At 37.0% G+C, this 22,788-nt stretch overlaps 1 protein-coding gene across 1 annotated transcript; it reads left to right on the top strand.

Annotated features, from left to right (window-relative positions):
• The first annotated feature begins 644 nt into the window (after nt 1–644).
• On the top strand, nt 645–22,788 carry CLDN16 (claudin 16). The gene is made up of 5 exons (XM_070403599.1): nt 645–911; nt 15,326–15,428; nt 18,470–18,634; nt 21,711–21,902; nt 22,539–22,788. Exons 1-5 carry the CDS (start codon nt 798–800, stop codon nt 22,670–22,672), a joined length of 708 nt encoding a protein of 235 aa, XP_070259700.1. The 5' UTR covers nt 645–797; the 3' UTR covers nt 22,673–22,788.

Genomic DNA, 22,788 nt, shown 5'->3' with positions numbered 1-22,788 from the left:
ACTCCCATTTTATAGAAACTGCAACCTAAGTGCCCTCACCCTATAAGGTTCAGAGCAAGGATTTCCACCCAGAGCTGCCTGGATAAAAATGCACTCCCTTTCCCACTCTATGATGCCGAAAGGTTAGGAAAGGTTAGGAGCGGTGGCTCTACCTGGGGCCCAGATGCTGAAAACCCTTCATGGGGCTGTTCTGTCCAATACTTTGGAATGCAAACTCCCTTGAGCAAGCACTTGTTTGGCATAGTTTCACCCGTGGCTTGTCTGTCTAAGGTAGTTGGCGAATATTAAAATAGTCCTATAATAAAATAGCACTCAGTCAACCGTGTAGCCTCCTTAGGGAGGGGGAGGAGAATAGCTCACTTTCCCTGGAGGGCCTGAGAAAGATCAGTTTACAGGCGTCAGCATGGGGTATGACCCTTCTTCCTTCTCTCCATCTTGGTGCTGAAAATACCTTGGTAACCATCAACCATCATCTCACGGTCTGGGCGGAAAACATAACCGGGGCTCCTTTTCTCCTGCACACAGAACATACCCGGCCCTTTCACTGACCTGGCTTCTGATTGGAGGCTGGTTGTTTTGGATAATGACCTCCAGGACCCCTCTGTGGGTTACAGCCTGTTTCTTTAACTCTTACTGCAACTCAAGACGCCTGCAGTGGGGTGTGAGAAAGAGGAAAAGACCAGTATTTTTACACCCCAGGTACCGGGAGCACGGGAGATTGACAGCATTCCAGCTACCTGAGTAGTCAAGGGCTGGCAGCTTCCCATGCATCCCTTCCAGTCCGGCTGCTCGCTAAGATGAGGGATCTTCTTCAGTACGTGGCCTGCTTCTTTGCCCTGTTCTCTACTGGGTTCTTGGTTGTAGCCACCTGGACAGACTGTTGGATGGTGAATGCCGATGATTCCCTGGAGGTAAGAAGTCAGCAACTTCTTTTTCTCACCCAAGCCCTTCCACATTTTCTCAAAGTGTCACTGCCTCACTGTGTTCACTGGGATTAATGATAATTGCCAACACAGACTGATCAACTCTTTATTTACTACTTACTGAGTCTTCACATTTCAACTCATTGAATCCTTGCAGCTAATCTATGATGTAAGTATTGTTGTATTCCATTTTGCAGATGAAGTAACTGAATAATTTCTTTTTTATAAGGATAAATTTATAAAAGGGTAATAATATAACCTCTGTCATTCAGCCCTCCAGAAATTCACCTCTTCCATTGCTGTATATACCAATTTAAATAACATTCCAGTGACACCTTTCTTTCTTTTTCTCCTTTTTATTGAATTTATTAGAGTGACACTGGTTAACAAAATTATACAGTTTTCAGGTGTACAATTCTATAATACATCATCTGTATACTGTATTGCATGTTCACCACCCCCAGTCAAGTCTCCTTCCTTTACCTTTTATCTCCCCTATACCTTTCTTTACCTCCCTCCAACCTCCTCTCCTTGGCAATCCCCACACTGTTGTTGGTGTCCATGAAGTTTTCTTGTCTTTTCTCAATCCCTCCACCCCTAACTACCCCCAAACAGTTTCTTAAACATAAATTTGCTAATCTTAATGACAGCATTAAGAGTAGCATGATAGACTTTCTTAAAGAATGGTAGTCTAAGAAATTGAGTAATAAAACTCAAGACATATAAAATCTATTCAATCGGTATGCTATAGAAAAATGTTATTTTAAGGAGTTTCCAAGTAGGAGAAAACATTCTGTGGGAAAGCAAATCTTCCAGTGTGTCCCAAGGTACAGGGAGTAAATACAGATTTAAGAAACCCTCTCTTAAAAATGAGTTGCTCTCTGGAGCCAACTGTTATGCAAGAATGTGTGAGTAGTTGACACTTGGAAGATTTTATCTTTCTCACTGGAGAAGCTCAGAAAGAAGTAATTTTGGAGTTTAAAAGCATTTCCTATGGCTATTGGAATGTGAGAGAGATAGAACTGAATAAATATCAAAATCAGCTACTATTCATTAGTAAGGTTTCAAAAAGTGTAGGTAAGAAAAAGAAACAACATATCAGGACCTCCAATAAAGACTATATAGCAACCCAATATGTTCTTGCATGTACATCTGAAGGGAACAATTTAACAAATGCTATAATGTCACCTCTATGAAGTTTAGGAAAGATACCTGAGGGCAATGGTATCTTTTCCCCCTAATTTTATTTATTCCACTCTCAAATGGAAGTTAGAAATGAAGGGTAATAATCTTTCTATTTTGCTGTGTATTATTTCTGCCATTTATTTTTTTTTCTTGCTTTTAATTTTTCTTGGACTTCTACATGGCATTTCAGAACCAATGGAGTTATAAAAACTTCTTTAGTGCTAAAAGTTATATTTTTGAAAAATTTAATAGAACTACTGTAAAGGATGTCCACTATACCTGGCGCATTTTATCTGGTCATGCATATAAGCAGTGAGTGAAGACAATGCCCTTTGGACAATGCTCAGGGAAAATGCAGGTAAAAACATCTGCAGCCATTAGCTTACCGGAATCTGGACCGTCAGGAGTAGGTGAATAACAGAGAAATATATTGGACTTGAGCAGACTTAAAGTTATGTTTTTAAAAATATACAACATTTCATCTAAAAGAATTGTTAAAATATTTTCTAAAACAATTTGAAAATCCGTCTGCTTAAGCTAATGGAACTGCTAACTTCACTTGATAAGAAATGGGAGTTTCTAAAGGGTCAAGCCTTGCTGGGAGAGATTGGGAGTCCTGGCACTTAAAGTGCTTTCTTGCTTTTATTTCACTACATCCAACCAATTCGCCATCTGCTCTGGGCAAGAACACTTCTAGCTAAAATGAATGGAATGAGCAGTCTAGGTTATTCACCTCGAGTAAATCCTTGCTAACCTTGGGAAAGCTCTAGTGAGTATTTCTTAGCTTCTTCCTCATTTTCCAATACTTGAAATATATTGCTATAAATATTCCCAAGAAGCCTCCACATTTAAAGAAAGAATCTATAACAGATGAGGCTCCTTCTCTTCCAACAATCTCTTTATTTGCCAGTTTTTTAAAGGGACATGAATCTCTCTTAATAATTGCTCCTTCTATGGGCCAACATATGAAATCATACTATTATCCATAAATTTGAAGGTTGTGACACTTACTGACTCAATTATGCTGCTCGTCTTGCTTTCTTCCTCATATATATGTATTACCATTAGCCATATTAACAACTCACTTTAAACAACTGTTGAACAAAAGTTGGCACCGCAAAAGTGCTTTAAAAAAAAAAGCATGCTCATAGAAATTTTTTAAAAAGGAGTGTTATGATTTTCTAGCGTTGTTAATCTTTTAGGATGATATAGGCTTCAGAGTTGGAAAATGGTTTCCATAGCTCAATTCAACATTAAAAAACCATGACATATATTCCATATAAAAGGTACTATGCTAATATCTACTAGGGGAGATAAGGATAAAGCAAGAATGAGTCAGCCTGACAGGAGTGTACATTTAGTGAGGAAAAAATATGCACATGAGTCTATACCGAAAGGCATAGGCCAATTCATATTGGAGAAAGAAATGAACAAAATGCCAATGGCGCAGGGAAGATGGAGTGATTATTTCCTGTCACTGGTGCAGGCCTTGGGGAGGAAAAGCATCTGCACAAAGCTTCAAAAAGATACAAAGGATTTCAAAAGGTAAAAATGGCAGCGGAGGCCTTCCAGACAAGAAGACACATGACAAGTGAAGCATGAGCAGAAGCTCAGGGCTCATTAGAGGATCAAGATTAGTAACAGGGAGCACAAGCAGAGAGAATCTCAGAATATCACACAGAGTCCTTTCGCCTCACTTCTACCTGCCTTGAAGAGTGAAGTTCTTTGCATGAAGTAAAACATCAGGGAAAAGAAATAGCACACAGAGGCATAGCCCCGAATCGAGGACCAACCACCCTAAGCTACCATACTGCTCCTGTCTTTATTGACTCATTTGTCTCTGGGAAGATAGTTGTGGTGAAGAGAACTTGGGTTTTGAGATTATTCCAGTCTGTGCTTGTATCTTATTTGTTTTCTACTGATTGAGCAAGCCACGCCTCCTTTCTTTGGCTCAATCATAAGATGAAGTTGAACTCAGTCATTTTAAGGGCCTTTTCAGTCTTCACTTTCTTTAACACCAGGACTCCTTGGTTATGACCATGTCTGCAATCCCAGAGAGATGGCCAGGCACCCAATGTCTGATGGCATTTAGAGCCTCCTTAGAAATTTCCACTGGTAGTTTAGAGTGAATATTCTCCATTTTTCTGTAACTTCATAGGCTCTTTTCTTTCTCCTACTCACTCTCCCTTCTTTCCTTTTTTCTTTCTCCCTTCCTTCTTCCTTTCTTCCTTCCCTCTTTTTCTTCTTCTTCCCTCTATCACCCCTCCTCCTTTTCTTAAAGTCCCTTATGTATGCTCTTCCTCTACTTTTTTTTCTTTTTCTCCCCCTTTCTCCTTTATTGCTTTATTTCTCCCTTCCTTTCTCCATTTGTTTCTATCTTCCTGCATTTCACAAATATTCTTTGACACCTACTATCTACCTGGTACTGTGGGTACAAGATTATGAAGTAGAATGAGACCTGGATGTTCCTTAAATTACTCCCAGCATATTGTGGAAAATAGTGAATTGATAGTTATAGTATATTCTTGCAAATAATTCTGAGTGGCTGGCTCACTCAATTATAGATAACCGATGAAGTCTACCTAGAAGAAGAAATATCTGAACTAAGGATTTGAAGGATAGGTGAGTGAAGAAAAAGTCGAGTGTCCCAAGCACAGGAAATTGTATGGGCAGAGATCCAGGTATGAGAGCACTGTATTTTTGTGGCTTTGTATATATTTCAGCATGATTAGAGTTTCCAGTGTATTTAAGAGAATATAGGGACTAGATCTCAAGGACTTTGAGATCATGTAAAATATAGATGGTATACCATAGAAAAGCATGTTTCAATGTAAACAAACATATACATGTATTTTAGAAAGATCAATCATTTTGGCTGCTTGTGGAGAATGCTGGGAAGCAGTGAAATGAAGTATCGGGAGAGAAATTAGGAGACTTTTGCCGCAGAACAGGAGGGAAGCAACAGGGGTCTGAGTTAGGATGGCAGCAAAGGAGACATGCGAAGATATGGGAAATTCTAAATTGAAGGAATTTGTAATTGATTGCATGTAGAGAAAGAAGGCTGATGAAGAGGGAGAAGTCAAGGTTGAAATCCTTTACTGTTTGGGGGAATTTGGAGGACTGGTGGAGTCACTCACCTAGAGCTTAAATGGAGGACAATTAGTCTCTATGCAGAAGTCACCGAGCAGCAATGTCCCTGAATCACCCCACTATTTTATCTTGTTGAGATTCTTATACAGCACCTCAAGATGGGATAATATGATGCTGTATGGTGGGGAGGCCTACAGGTTGGACTTGATGTTAGAGGGACCTGAGATTAAATCCCATTTTGCCAGGTAGTAGCTGTGTGAATTTTGACAGGTGTCTAAGCTGCTATAAATTACATTTCCTCTTCTGCACAGGGAGACTAAAATATGAACATTATAAGTGTCTTGTGTGGATTAAATGAGCTTGTGTACCACAGTACCAGGCAGATACAAGTCAGTCAATAACCGTTAGATATATTACTGTCTATTTGCAGTTTTTATCGGTTTGTTTTTGTTCTGGAGGAGGAGATGACATTTTATATAATGTTCACTTAAAGGTGAAATATGACATTTAAGTTCTATTCCTATTTTTGCTATTGATTTTCTTGGAGAAGTTTTGTTTACTTCTCTGGGCTGTGGTTTGCCCATTTTTATACTTATGATTTTTTTTTTTTGTCTAACTAGGGGAATAGGCAGACAAGAAAGACAAAATAGCATAAGTTATCTATTAAATATATTTCTAAAAGAAAATAAATTATGGATATTGTAATTATTCATTATCCACACTGAAATAGAAAAGTAGTTTCTTCACAAGATTACTGGTCTCAACTACCAGAGGGAAAAATGTTTTCACAAGATTATTACATTTTCAGTTAATCTTTTGTTAATTATTGACCGAGAACCTGCTATACACCAAGCACTGTTATAATTAAAATTTGATTACCTCAAATGAATGTTTCCCACATTTGGATTTATTTTAGCTCCATCACCAGGTTCTCCCCTGGGATTTATATTTTTTCAGACATAAAGTAAATATTTTAAAAAATCTATCTAGCATGTACTCTGATTATTTATATACTAATTTTACTTTCCAACTGATTTCAAACTCCTTCATTGGCTACAAACATTCTTTTATCTATCTCATGATCTTCTATGGCACCTAACAGGGACTTCCAAATAATAGAAACTCCTGATTTATTTGCTAACATGAATTGATTGGGTAACTATTAAGATACTTGCCATGCCTATTAAAAGGAAGAATAAATGAACGTGAATGAAATACAATATAAAGTGATCTTTGGAAACTCATATTGAGCCCTAAATGAGAAGTATCTCTGTAGGGAGACAAACACTATTTTTAGGCAAAATCTTTTATCTTGGTACAACTTCAATTTTCTCAAGATATGGATTTTGTTTCTCTTTTTAATAAGATAGGCAAAGATCTAATCCCCTGGGATGCATAATACAGTTGATGAAGAGTATATTCTAGTCTTTAGCTTTTCTGCCTGGTATTTCAAAGAGAGAAAGAAATGAAGAAGAGAAGCAAGAAGTAATGATTTAAGTTGAATAGGTGATAATAAAATTAGTATTTATTAAAATACTGAATCAGTAATTTAATGATAATACTAATTTTATTATCATTTATTCAATATAAATTATGATCTGTCATTGGGCAGAAATCATTGCAGAGTTGTGATACCATACTTTCATATGCATGCTAAAATTATTAAATGTGTGACTTAAATTGAACAAGAAATGCTAACATTGAAATATTTAGATAGTTCAGATATGTAAATTAGGTAATTTAACTGTGAAGACAATAAGAATTATATTTTACTTACTATGTTTGTATTATCCTGTTTTTACTATTTATACTTTTAGCCAGTGCTCCACTAATAAGCAGGCAGAGATAAAGCAAATATATTTTAGCAAATAAACTCATGGTACATAAATGGAGTAGAAAGGAAAGGTGGTGTCCATTATGTTTATTTTAATCTTGCTTCCTCATCCTCATAAATATTTGTCTTGAGTTCTTTTAGACCCTGGGAGAGTAAGAAAAATAAAAGCAAATATTAAAATAAAAAGTTTAGAATCCTATGATAAAAATTCAAATGTATTTTATGTTAAAATTGAAAATGTTTCAAGTTTTAGAAGTAAAACATGTTGTTTAGTATTATTCAATCTTACTTGGTCAACACACAATGTAATATATAGCTGATGTACTGTAGAATTGTACACTTAAAACCTATGTAATTTTATTAGCTAATGTTACCCAATTAATTTAATTTAAAATTAAAATAAAATAAAAGCATTTGCATATTGATAAATATAATTAGGTAAATATTGGAAACAGGTATGTTGAATCTTCAATGTAAAGTATGTTAGTATAAGGATAGTAAATTGCTGTTGAAACTAGTATTTCCTATAATATGTGTATTCAATGTGGTTTTAAAAATACATTTACATTTAATTTTTTGATTTGTCCATTCTTCTTATGTATATTTACACACAAATCAAAGTACATATGCATTTATATTAATAAATATTGACAAAGAAAAATTATATTTGATAATGGTTAACCAAAAATTTTACTGTGTATAAATCTCCTATGTAACTGAATGAGAAATAAATGCCAATTAATTAAAGTATTTTTAAGTTTCTCTAATACTACATATAAAATATGTGGAGGCAAGACAAACACACTCAAAACTACACTGAATAAGACAAGGCAGGCACAATTGTGTTGGGCTACTTGTATTTCAAAAGTAATAAGAAAGAGAAATTGGCAAAGACTAGGGGAGAGAGACCTTGATGGAAAACTGGTAAAGAGATCAGAATAAGAAACTCCGGGATTAAGGAACTAATTTATGCTACTAGAAACTTAACTGGGCAGAGTCATCCTCGATATGGTTTCCAAAAGCTTTTTCTGAGTGGTATCCCGTTCATGCTGAGTATCGTGGTAAATACTTTTTTTAGCCAGTTGAGCAGATGAGATCCAGGCTGACACCAAATCTATATAAACTCTCTGGTGTAAATAATAATTGGCTCTTGGATTCAGGTGTCCTAGTCTATTCAGTTAAGTTGAAAGCACATATTAAGCATCAGTCCATACAGTGTATCGGTAACCATTATCTATGCCAAAGATCAAATGAGAGTTATTGTGTGTGTAGAAGATAGATTCACTAATTCCCCCCCCCCCCAATAAATATTTATTGAGCATCTATTATGTAACCAAGGAGGAGGGTCTGTCTCAAAGGAGGAGGCTCCTTTGAGGAAGGTATCATACCTGTCTTGGTCATTGCTGTATCCATAGCATTTAGTTAGCTTATTGACTGAAACATGACAGACATTCAATGAATATAATGTGAAAGATGACAATGACAAATGTACATAAATGCACATACAAAAGATAATTTAATATTGTAAGTGCTAGAGAACAATATGGACAGTTACTCTTATCTGGGAAGAGGTTAATTCTAGTTCAGAGCCTGGGAGAAGCGACATCCTGGAAGTAGGATTTGAATAATAGGTAGAAATTTGTCAGGTTGAGTTCAAGGGAAGTTATTCTCATTGTTATATACTATCAAGGGAAAATTCAAATGCCTACAGAAGCAAGGAAGCCAACATTCAAACTGGTAGGAATAGTGTAGACCCTGTGAACACAAATGCCACCTAAATGGAGCAACTACTTACCTCATGGTAATTGTTGCTACATTGAACCAGGGAGTTCAGGTGGCTAGACTGACCAAGTTTCCAAGGGAAGCCAGAAATATGGACTGTTCTGTAAAATCTCTATGTTTCACTATTGGCAACTAGTTAATATTAAGAGATTTCTGCTGGCTTTGTGCTTGTGTACTTTTATTGTTGTACCTTGGATAAACTTCTCATAACTTAGGAGATAATACCTTCTCTAACTTCAGGATCAATAGCTATTTATGGAAATAATATACAAATTCCTCTAGTATGGGTTTGTATATTATTTATTAACATATAAATCACTTATTAAAAGAAAAAAAAGCTTAGATTAGGGATCCCCTATTTTGGACAACCCTGTGAGATAAAAATTATTAGTTAACATTTTGCATTTTTGTCCTTAAAGAAAGGTTAAGCATATATTCTAAGCATTGGTTGGCTTTTTAAGAACCTTGTCTTAAAACTTTCAAGAACTTAGATCTGCTTGCCTTTTAGAAAATTCTTAATAAGCCATTGTACAATACAGAGATAAGTGAACAATATACGTTGTAGACAATGAAGGATTTCTTAAATATGCCAAATAACATAAAATCTTTTAACCTTGTCTTTTATGCACAAAGGCACCTTTAAGAGTGTCTCCAGTAAGTGCTATATTAACACAGAAGTTTAGTTAATTACAGCCACTATTCTCACATACCTTAACTGAGTGTGAATACCAAGCAATCTAATAGTGTGCCCCTGAGCATTAATACCTAATGAAATTGGATTCCTTGTTTCCTCTAATGAGCTCATTGCTTTTCTAAATATGGTCATTGCAGGTAAATGATCAATAGCCTTGAAAAATGACACCACTACTGGATTATGTTGGCATGAAAGAAATATTCCTTATGTAAAAATAAGTATTCTCACATATACATATATCTCAGGTGACTTTCTAAACAATGTCATGTATAACAAGAATAGTCATAGTAGATTGGATGGGTTGTTTTAGTAGCTGAGTTAGAAGAAAATTGTAGACAATCACTCTTTGATTATAAAGAAGTGACTTCAAATCCACATAACCTAGCTTAATTTGAAATAAATTGGATCCTGTGTGTTTCTGTTAATAGAAAGACTGACAGGCAGTAGGCTATGAGAAAGTCCGTTTTCTGTTATGGTATGTACTAGAGGCCTGGAGCATGAAATTCATGCACTGGGTGTGTGGTGGGACCCTCAGCCCAGCCTGTGCCCTCTCACAGTCCGGGACCCCTCAGGGGAGTCTACCTGCCAGCTTAGGCCCCATCCCCCCAGGCCTAAGCCAGCACTCAGATATCCCTCTCACAGTCCAGGGCTTTCGCAGTACAGGACCCCTCGCTCCTTACCACCCGCCTATAGCGAGGGCGGAGAAGCTGCCACCACTGCTGCTCTGCTCGCCAGCCATGAGCCTGGCTTTTGGCTGAGCGGTGGGGGGAGTGGCGGGGGGGGGGGGGGGAGCCGCTCAACCAGAAGCTGGCTTGCTGTTCCTTAGTACTGGCACCACCTCCCACCCACTGGTTGGGGGGGCCGATTGGGGCCAGGCTGGGGGAGGGGCAATGGGAGGTTGAGGCATCGTGGTTACACCCCATCCCACTTCTGTGGAGGAGCCAGGACCACGCCGCCCCCTCTCCCGCTGCCTCTGCAGAAGTGGGGGTGCCAGGACCAGACCTGCGCCATCGCCTCTCCTGCTGCCTGTGAGGAAGGAGAGGTGCAGGGACTGCCATGGCTGGCCTGGAGGCACAGGCTCACTGGTCCCACCCCCTGCCACTGGTCGATCAGAAAGGTCATTCTTGCCTCAGCCCTTGCAGCCCTGGCTTTATCTGGAAGGATGTCCAGAAGGACATCTGGAAGGACATTTGGCTGTCTGGTCTAATTAGCATATTAGCTCTTCATTATATAGGATAATAATTGTAGCATCTTTTTGTTATGGTATAATGGCTGAGTAAAAATAATATTTATTGTATTTGTTTCCTAGGGTTGTCATAACAAATTACCACAAATCTGGTAGCTTAATGTTGATGTAAAAATGTCCAAACCTTCAGAGTATTTTATAAGAATTTATTTGAGCCAACCTGACAACAATTGCTGGGAAGCAATATCTGAAATGCTCCAGAGAATGACTGTTTGTGGTTTCTTTTGTACATTTGGAATTAAGGAGGGAACATAAAGATGACATGGAGGTGGGAGAAAGCAAGTCAGGGGTTAGATTACAGGATTGTTAACACAGTTATGTGTGTTCTCTTGAGGGTGGTTATACTTCTCAGAGCTCTGAAAAAGAGCTTTCCAAAAGTGTGTTTACCTGGATGCACTAAAACAATGGACAGTGCTTGCTGGAGGCAGAGATAAACCTTCTACTAAGAAAGTTATATGGCCCAGCCTGTGTAGCTCAGTGGTTGAACATTGAACTATGAACCAGGAGGTCACGGTTCCATTTCTAGTCAGGGCATATGCCCAGGTTGTGGGTTCAATCCCTGGTGGGAAGTGTGCAGAAGAAAGCCAATCAATGACTCTCTCATCATTGCTATTTCTATATCTCTCTCTTTCTCCCTTCCTCTCTGAAGTCAATAAAATAATAATGATAATAATAAAAAATAACAGAAAGGCAATTATTAAAAAAAAGTTATATGCCTGGGGTGTGACTACTCACCATAAGCTGCCTAATTGTGCATTTATGATCAGATCACCCTGTGAGGTTACTTTCAGTCACTAGAATTGCTAGATTTATTTACAGAGCCCCCTGTTTTTGGTCCACATTCACACAGATAAATTCATTATCTCACAGTTCTAGCGGCCAGCAATTTGAAATCTAGGTGTTGGCAGGACTTCACTGTCCCTGGAGATTCTAGGGGAGAATATATTCCTTACCTCTCCCAGCTTCTAGTGGCTGTGGGCATTCCTCGACCTGTGTCCCTGCCTCCATGCTCACATTTCCTCCTTCTCTTCTGTCTGTGTCTCTCATCTGTCTCCTGTGAGGATACACCACTAGATTTATGGTCTAGCCTGGTAATCTAAGACCGTCTTTTTATTTCAAGATCCTAAACTTAATTACATGTGTAAATCTTTTTTTTTTTTTTTTCCCAAATTCACAGGTTCTGGGGATTAAGATAAGGATGTATCTTTTTGGTGACCACCATTCAGCTCCTGACATCTACCTTTCTCTACTGTCATTATGGTTAGTCAGGAAAGCTGAACAAAGTCACTACTCAGGTTATTATGATGTTTAAGCTATTTATTAATATTATCATTTACTGAGAAATTGTGTGTGTGTGCACTTTTTAATTCTTATAATCTTTTTAGCATTATCTCGTTATGCAGATAAAGAGATAGAGGCTGAAAAAAGGTAAGATTTTGCTCAAGATACAACAAGACTAATAAATGTCAATTTATACTTAAAGTCTCTATGTTTTCAACTATAGCTTAAATTTACATGTTCACATGTTTTTTAGAAATTAGAAATTGATGTGTTAAATTTCACAAGATAGATTTTCTTCATTAAATTTTTTGTCTTGTGATTCCTCATTTTCCTGAAATAATACTCCATAAATTTCAGAATATCACTTTCAGATTTTACCTTAAAAGAGCAGGCCAAAGTGAAGTTTTATAGAATAATGGCCTTTAGGATGAGAATAAATTTTGGGCTTACTGCTTCACCCAAAGCTGTCTTTTAGTTTCCATTAATAGAGTAATTTAGTCCGAATGTATTTGGAATTTAAAAAATGGGTGTTAAGCATACTCAATGCTTAAGGCCATATGCACAGCTTTAGTGTTTGAATCCTATCTTCTCCATTTATTAACAACTAGAGGCCCAGTGAATGGAATTCATGCATGGGAAAGGCGGGCCCTCAGCCAAGCCTGCACCCTCTCCAATCTGGGGCCCCTTGGGGGATGTCCGACTGCCGGTTTATAGGAATTGGGCCTAAACCAGCAGTTGGACATCCCTCTCACAATCTAGTACTGCTGGCTCCTAACCACTCACCTGCCTGCCTGCCTGATTTCCCCTAACCACTTTTCCTGCTAGCCTGCTAGCCCCCTAACTGCTCCCCTGCTGGCCTGATTGATGTCTAACTGCTCCCCTGCCAGCATGATCATCCCCAACTGCCTTCCCCTGCTGGCCCAATTGCCCCCAACTGTATTCCCCTGTGGGGTTGAGGGGACTGGGGGACTCTGGCTGGATGAGGTGAGCTGAGGGGACTGGGGGTCTGAGGCTGGATGAGGCAAGGTTGAGGGGACTGGGGGACTGGTGGACTGAGGCTGGATGAGGCAGGGCTGAGGGGATTGGGGGACTCCAGCTGGGTGAGATGAGGCTGAGGGGACTTGGTTCTGCCATCTTGTGGCTATAGGTGCCGCCATCTTGTGAGGGTGTGGCAGTCAATTAATATATTCCTGCTTTATTAGCTGTGGGCACCGCCATCTTGTGAGGGTGTAATGGTCAATTAGCATACTCCCTCTTTATTATATAAGATACTTTCTTGAGGTTAATCACTTACCTTTCCTGTGCCTTATTTTCCTTATTTATAAAATAGACAATTATAATCATGTCTCATAGGGTCCTTTAAAGAATAAATGAAATAATAATATGCTTAAACAGCAACTGCCGTGTAGTACAAAATCAATATAGAAGTATTAATTATTTGACCCAGTAATCCCACTTCTAGTAATATATCCCAAGAAATCAGAAACACCAATCAGAAAGATCACATGCACCCCTATGTTCATAGCACGATTTACAATAGCTAAGATTTGGAAATAGCCTAAGTGCCCATTAGCAGATGAGTAGATTAAAAACCTGTAGTATATCTACACAATGGAATACTATGCTGCTGTAAAAAAGAAAGAACTCTTACCTTTCACAACAGCATGGATGGACCTGGAGAGCATTATGCTAAGTGAAATAAGCCAGTCAGAGAAAGATAAATATTACATGATCTCACTCATTTGTGGAATATAATGAACAACATAAACTAATGAGCAAAAATAGATCTAGACACAAAGAAGCATTGAACAGACAGACGGTCAAACCTCAGAGGGAAGGCAGGGGAAGGTGGGAGGGGAGTAGGAGATCAACCAAAGGATTTGTATGCATTCATATAAGTATAACCAATGCGCACAGACAATAGAGGGACATGTGCTGGGGGGTGGGAGCGCCAGGGGGAGGTCAATGGGACTAAACGGAGACATGTAATACTTTAAACAATAAAGAATTTAAATAAAAAAGAAGTATTAATTATTATCAGTTAGAAGTATTTCACATAGAAAGTGATCAAAGACATACTACATTTGAAATTGTGGTGGAGTAGCCAGCAGCAGAGTTCGGTAGTTTTATTTGGCACACAGCACGGCTTTAAAGCAGAACACAGGCCAGAGAGTGTCCAAGTGCAAATATTACCCGTTAGAATTTTCTTTTGTAAGTCTAAGTCAAAGTGTTTTGTGTTCCTTCCTTTCTTCTTCACATCAATTGTAATCCCTGAGCCTTTGTATTTCTCTCCTCACTCTGCTCTGTTACTTATTCTTTCTTTAAGGACAAAATTAAGTTTTCATTTTCCAAGATAACCCTTGCTAAATCTTACTTATTTCAGATTGCCAAGGTAATTGAGTCAGTAATTGAGTCAACAGAAACAATCTTATTAGCTCTGTTTCATATGCATGAACTCTGTCAAGAATACTGGGAACTATTTTCCGCTGGCATGTTTACAAATCTAAGAAATCTATTGTGACTTACAATTTAGAGATAAAGTATGGGCAGGCTCAGAGCACTGGTAGCTTTTCGCTCTAAGTAGACCAAGAATTATCTGCACAGCATTTCTAACTAAGAGTGGTTTACGGCTGTCAGATTGTATAAAATTAATGCTAGTTTGTTTGCATCCATATCATAGTGTAAGCAATTGTAGTCTGTCAGTGGAGCAGGGAGGAAGAAATGGTGAGGTCTTTATAGTTCACTTATTTGTGTTTTAATATATAGCTTTCTGTGGCAATTACTTTAAATTTATGAACCTCATTTATAATAACACTTTTCTTCATGGAACCCAGTGTCCATGATGAAGACAAATGAATGATCATTATTAATAGACTCAAGATGTCAACAGTTATTATCTAATGTTATATTGATTTTGGGTGAAGGGGTGAGTAAATGGCAGCACAGGAGAGTGAAATGAATTATCTCCATGATAAACTATGGATGGTGGAACCACCACAGGCATCTGCATATGCTTAATTTTGATTTTTATCCAGCTGAGGCATGACTTATCCCTCCCACCCCTATTCAGAAAGTGAATTCACTTCCTGGAGGGGAAAGCCTTTAATTCTTAGTGTTTAAGGAAAAATACTGCAAAATGCATTGTGTTTATTGTAAGTGAAATTCTGATCATGCTCGTAACCACTGTACTTTGCTATCAAACTCACAACAGCCGAGCTCTTCCTTTGATCAAGGGGAACTAAAGTGTGTCTGCATGAATTGTTTCACACCCTGTCTTCTCCCATGTCTAGGTGAGCACAAAATGCCGAGGCCTCTGGTGGGAGTGTGTCACAAATGCTTTTGATGGAATTCGCACCTGCGATGAGTACGATTCTATTCTGGCCGAACATCCCTGTATGTATACCTTAGACATTCCCCTCACAGAGAGGAAATACCAAAGAAAATTGAACTCAGGTTTCTGTCATGTGGTTTTTTTGTTCTACAGTACTGTATTAAGGTTCTTTCCAGTTTTAAATATTTTGATTAGACATTAAGTTTATTTCTGAAATGTGAGTTGAAACATTTTAGAGTATTTTATCTTTTCCAATGTGTTTGTAAATTCTTTAGAGTAAAAATATTATCTTACTCATTTCTGCTTTTCCCCAAAAGACCTGGCATAGTGCCTTATACACAGTAGGCTTATAGTAAACATTTTTGAAATTGAAACGGATTCTTCAGGATGCTTTGATTTTATGATTAGAATTGACAGGCTAGATGAAAAGTATTTCAGAGATATCTTTTAACTATGACTGTTCAAATAAGAAGTTTATAGCATTTCAATGGAAGATTTGCTATAAAAAGAGAATTGGAGATAGAAGGACAGAGACAGAAAGAGACAGATTAAAGCAAATCGGTTTTAGTTTTTTTCAAAGTAATTGACAGGTGATGGTACCACAAGGTAACTTCTTTTCTCAAGATAAATGAAAAGCAAATCTTGGAATGTGACTTCTCCCCGGAAAGCTATTCATCCAGAGCAAAGAACCTAAAAGGATTTCAGTGCTGTAAATATCTTCCCCTGGCATTTGGGATTTGAGTGCCTGGAACATTTTTAACATAATTCATAAAGACTTTATTTCATCTTTTTTTTAAAAAGACCTCTTAATTCTTTCCCACTTTCCCCTCTTTGCACTAACCTAGTTCTACCTACAAAGAAGCATGATTTGGTCAATAGGAATATAAATTCATGTGGTCACTAAGCTATTCTAGAAATATAGAGGTATGGATACAGCTGAGAAAAAAATGAAATCTTTCAACATATTAAACACTTATGCAAGAGGAAAATAAAATCACTCATGAGCACACTGCACAAGAGAAAAATCACTTTATATTTTAATGTTCCTTTTGTATCTTTTGCTTACACTATCTCACATTTTCCCTTTATTTAGTCTTACCAATTAGTTGCAAATAACATTGAAAAGATGCATTAATTTTCTTTAAAAATCTCTACCATATACTTAAAGACAATGGAGATGAAAATGTATTCTAGAAAATATTATAACTATTCCCTCTGTCTTAGGGCGTTACTTATAAGAGAGTAGGATTTTATTTTTAGTCTTTGATATCTTTTACACAACTATAGTCAACCAAAGATAACCTTTTCCATTATCCTGTAAACTGAAGTATGAAGACCCAGACAAATACTTTTTTTTTAGGGTTCGTGTTGATATTGTTCATTTGAACCCCCCTCCCATGAATTAGAATATATTTAATATTATTCTGGCAGCCAAATCTCACACAATCTTCAAAAGAAAGTTCCTGGCTAAACTGCATTAGCAACCTGCTTGCAGTGCTACATTCTTGGAATTGGCCTAGGCATGAAGCACCCGGATGACCTCATAAGCATGAGTCCTGAAGTTCTGCAGAGCATCCCAATAATGCTCTGGGTGGGATTGAGGGTCAAAGAAGGAAAAAGACCAGGACCCACAATGATTTCAGGGCACCCAATCCAGATGGTGCTCCTGTTACTGGGTCGTCCCAGGTTCCAAAAAGGCTCATAGAAAATTTCAGGGGAGGCACTCCAAAGTGTGGGGCCCCTTGGTTTGGGGTGTTGAACAGGAGTCCCGCTTGTGTATATCATTTGATGATCAGGAGTATCTGTTGAAATATAAAAACTAATATTACCTAATGAGTTACATATTATTTTCTTTCCTCAATTTTGAGAAAAGTCAACCTTAGGTTTAGCCTAAATTTGAAATTTGAGCCTAGTTTTTTAAAAATAATGCTAAATTTTGAGACCTTAAAAATTCCATTCTAGAAATGAATATATACTCACATTTTAATAACACAATAATTGCTTATAATATATATACCTATTAATAATGTAGAAGCTGATTTTATGCATTGATTTTCTCTTACATAGATCATAAAAATATTTTTTTTGTTTTAAATAAGAAAAATTGGCCACATTTTTGCAAGCAACCTATTACTAAATAGGCCCTAAAGTTATCTCATCATTGGGGGAAATTATTTATAATGCAAGGGAACCCCAAATCACTATGAATATAAAACCTAATTACTATATCATTAAAGGAATAAATTTTATTACTCCTCTCTATTAGTCAGCTAAAAGACTAGTAGCTCTGACTTCCGGTAATTAACCCTCCACACAATGTAATGAAGTCTTCCTATTGTCAAATTAGCATAACCATCACTCATTCAGGAGGCTTTCCCAGTGGAAGATGCTTTCACTGCAGGAGGTGATTGCTACTCTTCCACTTCTAGTTTCCTTATCTTCTCTTAGCTGTGCCTTCTACTGTTTATTCTCACTGGCTGTGCTTTAAAATATGCTCAGTTGACAATGCAAATGAAAGGGTTAATATGATGTCTTGGCCATGAACGGATGAGGCTTGAAGGAATGTGAAAGAGAATATAATCTGTCTTTCAGAAATAGTCTATTACGGTTCTCCCACCTGCTTAAAGTCGCAAGAGACGTCTTAAAATTAATTTTGCTCCCCTATATCAAACTTTAACAAATTATTTTTAATTTTTTACAATAAAAGTTTAAACAAATATAGTGGTCATTTGTTATTGAATATTCATTGAGTAACTTCTGCATAACAGATATTCTACTATGAATTCAGTGTTCAGTTATCATACTTGTGAACAGGATTCAGTCCAGAACAGGAAGCAAAAGAGAAACATTTATTTAGTCCCCACTATATTATCAGGCATTTTTATAGGAGGCAACAAGACTAAGTAATAATCAGTGCTTAAACAAATAATAATGTCAGTAGTCTCATAATATTTTTGTTTTATGAAAAATATAAAGGAACTCATTTCTAAACTCATGCAAATTTAAGTGTACCACTTTCAGGTCGCCTGTTTTTTATGCACTTCTGTGAGTTAGTATGTTTCCTTCCTCTGACTATGCTGTAACCACCTGCCCGATCTTGCAGTGAAGCTGGTGCTGACTCGGGCGTTGATGATTACTGCAGATATTCTAGCTGGGTTCGGATTTATTACCCTGCTCCTGGGTCTCCACTGCGTGAAATTCCTCCCTGATGAGCCATACATCAAAGTGCGCATCTGCTTTGTGGCTGGGACCACATTATTAATAGCAGGTACTGGTCTGGACTAGTGGTAGGGGTAGATATACGCATCTAAGATCCTTTTTTTAAAATTTGTTATTATTGACAGTATTACAGATGTTCCCCAATTTCTTATCATTAGTCCCCCAACCCTGCCCCACCCAAGGCCTTCACCACACTATTGTCTGTGTCAATGGTTATGCATACATGTATACAATTCCTTTGGTTAATCTCTTCCTGTATTTCCCGCCCCTCCCTCCCCCCCAGCCCCAACACACACACACATACATACCTCTGAGATATGTCAGCTTATTCCATGCATCCATGCCTCCTCTGGGCCTGTTTTGTTCACCAATTTATTATATTCATTAAATTCCACATATAAGTGAGATCATATGATATTTGTCTTTCTCTGATGGCTTAGTTCACTCAGTATAATATTCTCCAGGTTGTCCATGCTATTGCAAAGGGTAAAAAATCCTTCTTTTTTCCAGCTGTATAGTATTCCATGGTGTAAATGCACCACAACTTTTTTATCCATTCATCCACTGATAGGCACTTGGGCTGTTTTCAGATCTTAGCTATTGTAGGTAACATTGCTATGACTATAGGTGTGCATATATTCTTTCTGATTCGTGTTTCAGGGTTCTTGAGGTGAAGGAGAAGGGTGATGTTCTGAAGTGGTCATTTTAGGATCTTGTGTGACTTCCTTTTCTAAATTGAATGAATAAAAGGCACATTCACCAGTCCTACTTTCTTTTGCTTTGGAATCAGATAATTAATCTTTTTTTGTTAATATGGCAGGTAAAGATTTATCAAAGTTCTCAAATTATTTTTCAACCTTCTAAAAAAGCTGTATAATGCTTTAATTTAAAAAATAATTTCTAATGTGATTATTCCTGAAGTTAAATTCTCAGTTAAGCCCCAAATTAAGCCTCCTTACCTCCTTACGTCCACCCCCACCGATTCTTTTTAGCAATGAATTAAATTGTGCCAAGACCTATGATAGACTTTTCTCATGTGCCAACCCATTTGATCATAAACTAAACAATAAGCAGATAATATTATCCTCTTTACTTAAGACGCAGATGAATAAATAGAGTTCTGAAGACTAATAAATCAAACATGACTAATAAACCATAAGTCAAGAAACACTTCACATGATGTTTATTTGTGAAACAGCACAATTAATATTTTACTCAGGTCTGTTGTCAACTTCAAAGCTTAGTCTTTCTCTACCACAACATGATGTCATCTTTGAATCTTGATGCAAGTTTGGAGGAAGCATCCTGTTGAAGAAACCAACAGAAATATCCTCCAGTGAGAAAACTGTCTTCTTTTATGCTAGAAGCAAAAAGTTAGCAAAGCAAATGTAAGTGAGAACCTGACCAGGCACTCTAGGTAGTGAATGGATAGAGATTGTGCCCTCGCAGCCCCAGCTTCATCCGGAAGGTCGTTTGGCTGTCCAGTCTAATTAGCATATTATGGTCTTATTAGACAAGTTACTTAACCTGTCTTCATTTTCTGATCTGCAGAATAGACTGAAGCCCTGGCAATGATATCTACTTTGAATTGCTCTTGTGAAGATCCAATGTATGCAGAGCAAGCTCATAGCAGAGAGCCTAACCTATCTCCAACTCAAAACCGGGTTCTCCCTGATTTTTTCACATGCAAACATTGAGTCAAGGCCCTGATGATCCTTAGATTGTATTACAAAGTTACAAGATTTAGCTATTTTTCCTTTTTAAGACATGTATTCCCATATCCAGCCTAGTGACTCCATAAAGCTTTTGTATGTAACAATGTGTTTTATTTAACAAATTTAACATCATTTAATGGTATACGTTTTGTTACAGAATACTTTTTGAGATATCACTAGATACTCCATTTTAAAAAAATAAAACAACAGAATAAGCTAAATTTAAAGAAAACCACGTCTATAGAGAAAACCCCAGTGGGAATGGCTGAAGAAAAAAAGGACTACATTTAAATTGCCAGACATGGCCAAAGACTTGGAACCATCATTCAGTATTAGTATTTACATAGATTCTAAGTTATAGCAAAAGGAATTTCCATTCTAAACCCGTTGGTTATAGTATTATAGAAAAGGCATGAGAATGTATACCCTATTATCTAAAGATTGTATGTTTATGATCTGGTTCTTCTTAAAAACTGTATTAAATAATTGGGAGAAGAATGCAATGAAATGGTGGTTTAAATAGATATCATAAACTCCCTAGAAAAAAAACGTGAAAAAACATTTTGGACACTACAAATTTCAGAAATACCCTTTTCACGTAGTCTTTTACCCTCCGGGCCCCCATTGTTTTTTGCATCTAGGCTCTGACATGCAATTTATTCCTTTAAAACAAGAGGACTTTAGTGGCATCACTTCAAGCCAGTCATTTGTGAGATAGACTAATTTAAAAGGAATACATTTTATTTATAAGGGATAAATTCTATTTACAAGGAATAAATTTTCTCTGTTTATTCTTATATGTGGGGGTGATAGGTAAGAATTTGTTTTAAATTGAAGACAATTTTTACTTCAGTTACTAGTTTTTCATGCCAGCACACTAAAATGAATGACTTTAAAAACATTAATTTCCATATGAGTGTGTGTTATGTAGCTGACATGGCTTTAACCGTGGGTCTGGGTGGTGAAGATGGGGAGCAATAGAGTGTTCTTAAAGACATCTACTTTCAATTAAAATATTGATATAGAAAGAACATATGTTCTTCATTATTTGTCTCAAATTCTGTGTTCTTTCTCTTTAGATTTTTCTTTTGTTTTAATAGTTTTCTTTCTACAACACTAAAATAACATTGGAAAGAGAAAAATTAAAGAAAACCATAGCGACCATTTTAGATTTACAAAAACAGATGAGCACTGCACTCTTCTATTTTTGTATTTCTGAGATGTAATTTGGAAGAAATACAAGATAGGCAGCCACAGGAATAGATAAAAGAGGTGAACACAATTTGAGTTGTTCATGAATCCACAGTATCATTTATTATTCCTTGCATGATGCTATCTGTTTTGAGAAGCAGGATTTAAATTTAGAAAAGACCTGCATTTATTTTTTTTTACATCTTCCATTTCTTTTAGGTGCCCCAGGAATTATTGGTTCTGTGTGGTATGCTGTTGATGTTTATGTGGAACGTTCTACTCTGGTTTTGCACAATATATTTCTTGGCATCCAATATAAATTTGGTTGGTCCTGTTGGCTTGGAATGGCTGGGTCTCTGGGTTGCTTTTTGGCTGGGGGTATCCTCACATGCTGCTTATACATCTTCAAAGGTAAGAACAAAATAAACTAGCACACTTCCCTGTCTCCAGTATAATTTTCCCCAACCCAATGGAAACACATCTCACCACCTCAAAATAATGTTATTCCCTTGATCTCTATTCACTGCCATTAAAAATTTCAGTTGTTCAAGGACAACTCATTTCTAATATTCAAACCTATTACCCTGTTAGTGGCACATTTATTTAAAAAAGTCCCATAGCTACAACTGTCTAATATCCAAACATATAATGATTAATTTGATGTATCATAATCTTATATCTCTCACTTCACCCAATCTATTACATTTATCTAGAGTTAGAGAAGTAGACTGAAAGGCAAACCAAATATTTGTTGTTAAAAACTGCAATTTGGTTTCTAAAAATACCACTTAAAAACAAAAAGAACTCCTCTCTTTATCAAGAAAAAAATAAAGAAAATACCTGGCTCAATTTTGAATCTAAAATTAACTTACAGGATAAAAATTTATATTGTCTTCTAGAGGTTTTCTAGATGATTCTTTCTTAGAATATGTACTAGTATATTCTTGTCACTTTTGGAGAAGAATATGTAAATTGACATTACTTTATTTCCCAAAGTTTACTCAGCCACAATATGTTGATATTCCTACAATTACCTCTCCTAAACAGATGTGGGACCTGAAAGGAACTATCCTTATTCCATGAGGAAGGCCTATTCGAATGCAGCTGTTTCCATGGCCAAGTCATACGTGGCCCCTCGGACAGAGACTGCCAAAATGTATGCTGTGGACACAAGGGTATAGAGTGATGCATATCATTCTGTGTTTGTATGTTATTTAATTAATCAATAATTTCAGGTGAATAAAATAGCAGGTAAACCAAGGAACAGTTATTTAAACTTCATGTTCAACTAAATTAA

Source organism: Myotis yumanensis, unplaced genomic scaffold (genome assembly GCF_028538775.1).
Source record: "Myotis yumanensis isolate MYYU_CA2020_CCGP unplaced genomic scaffold, mMyoYum1.0.hap1 SCAF_2, whole genome shotgun sequence".
Lineage (NCBI taxonomy): Eukaryota > Metazoa > Chordata > Mammalia > Chiroptera > Vespertilionidae > Myotis > Myotis yumanensis.
Note: the sequence above shows the minus strand (reverse complement) of the source record. Positions and strands in the feature narration are given on the sequence as shown.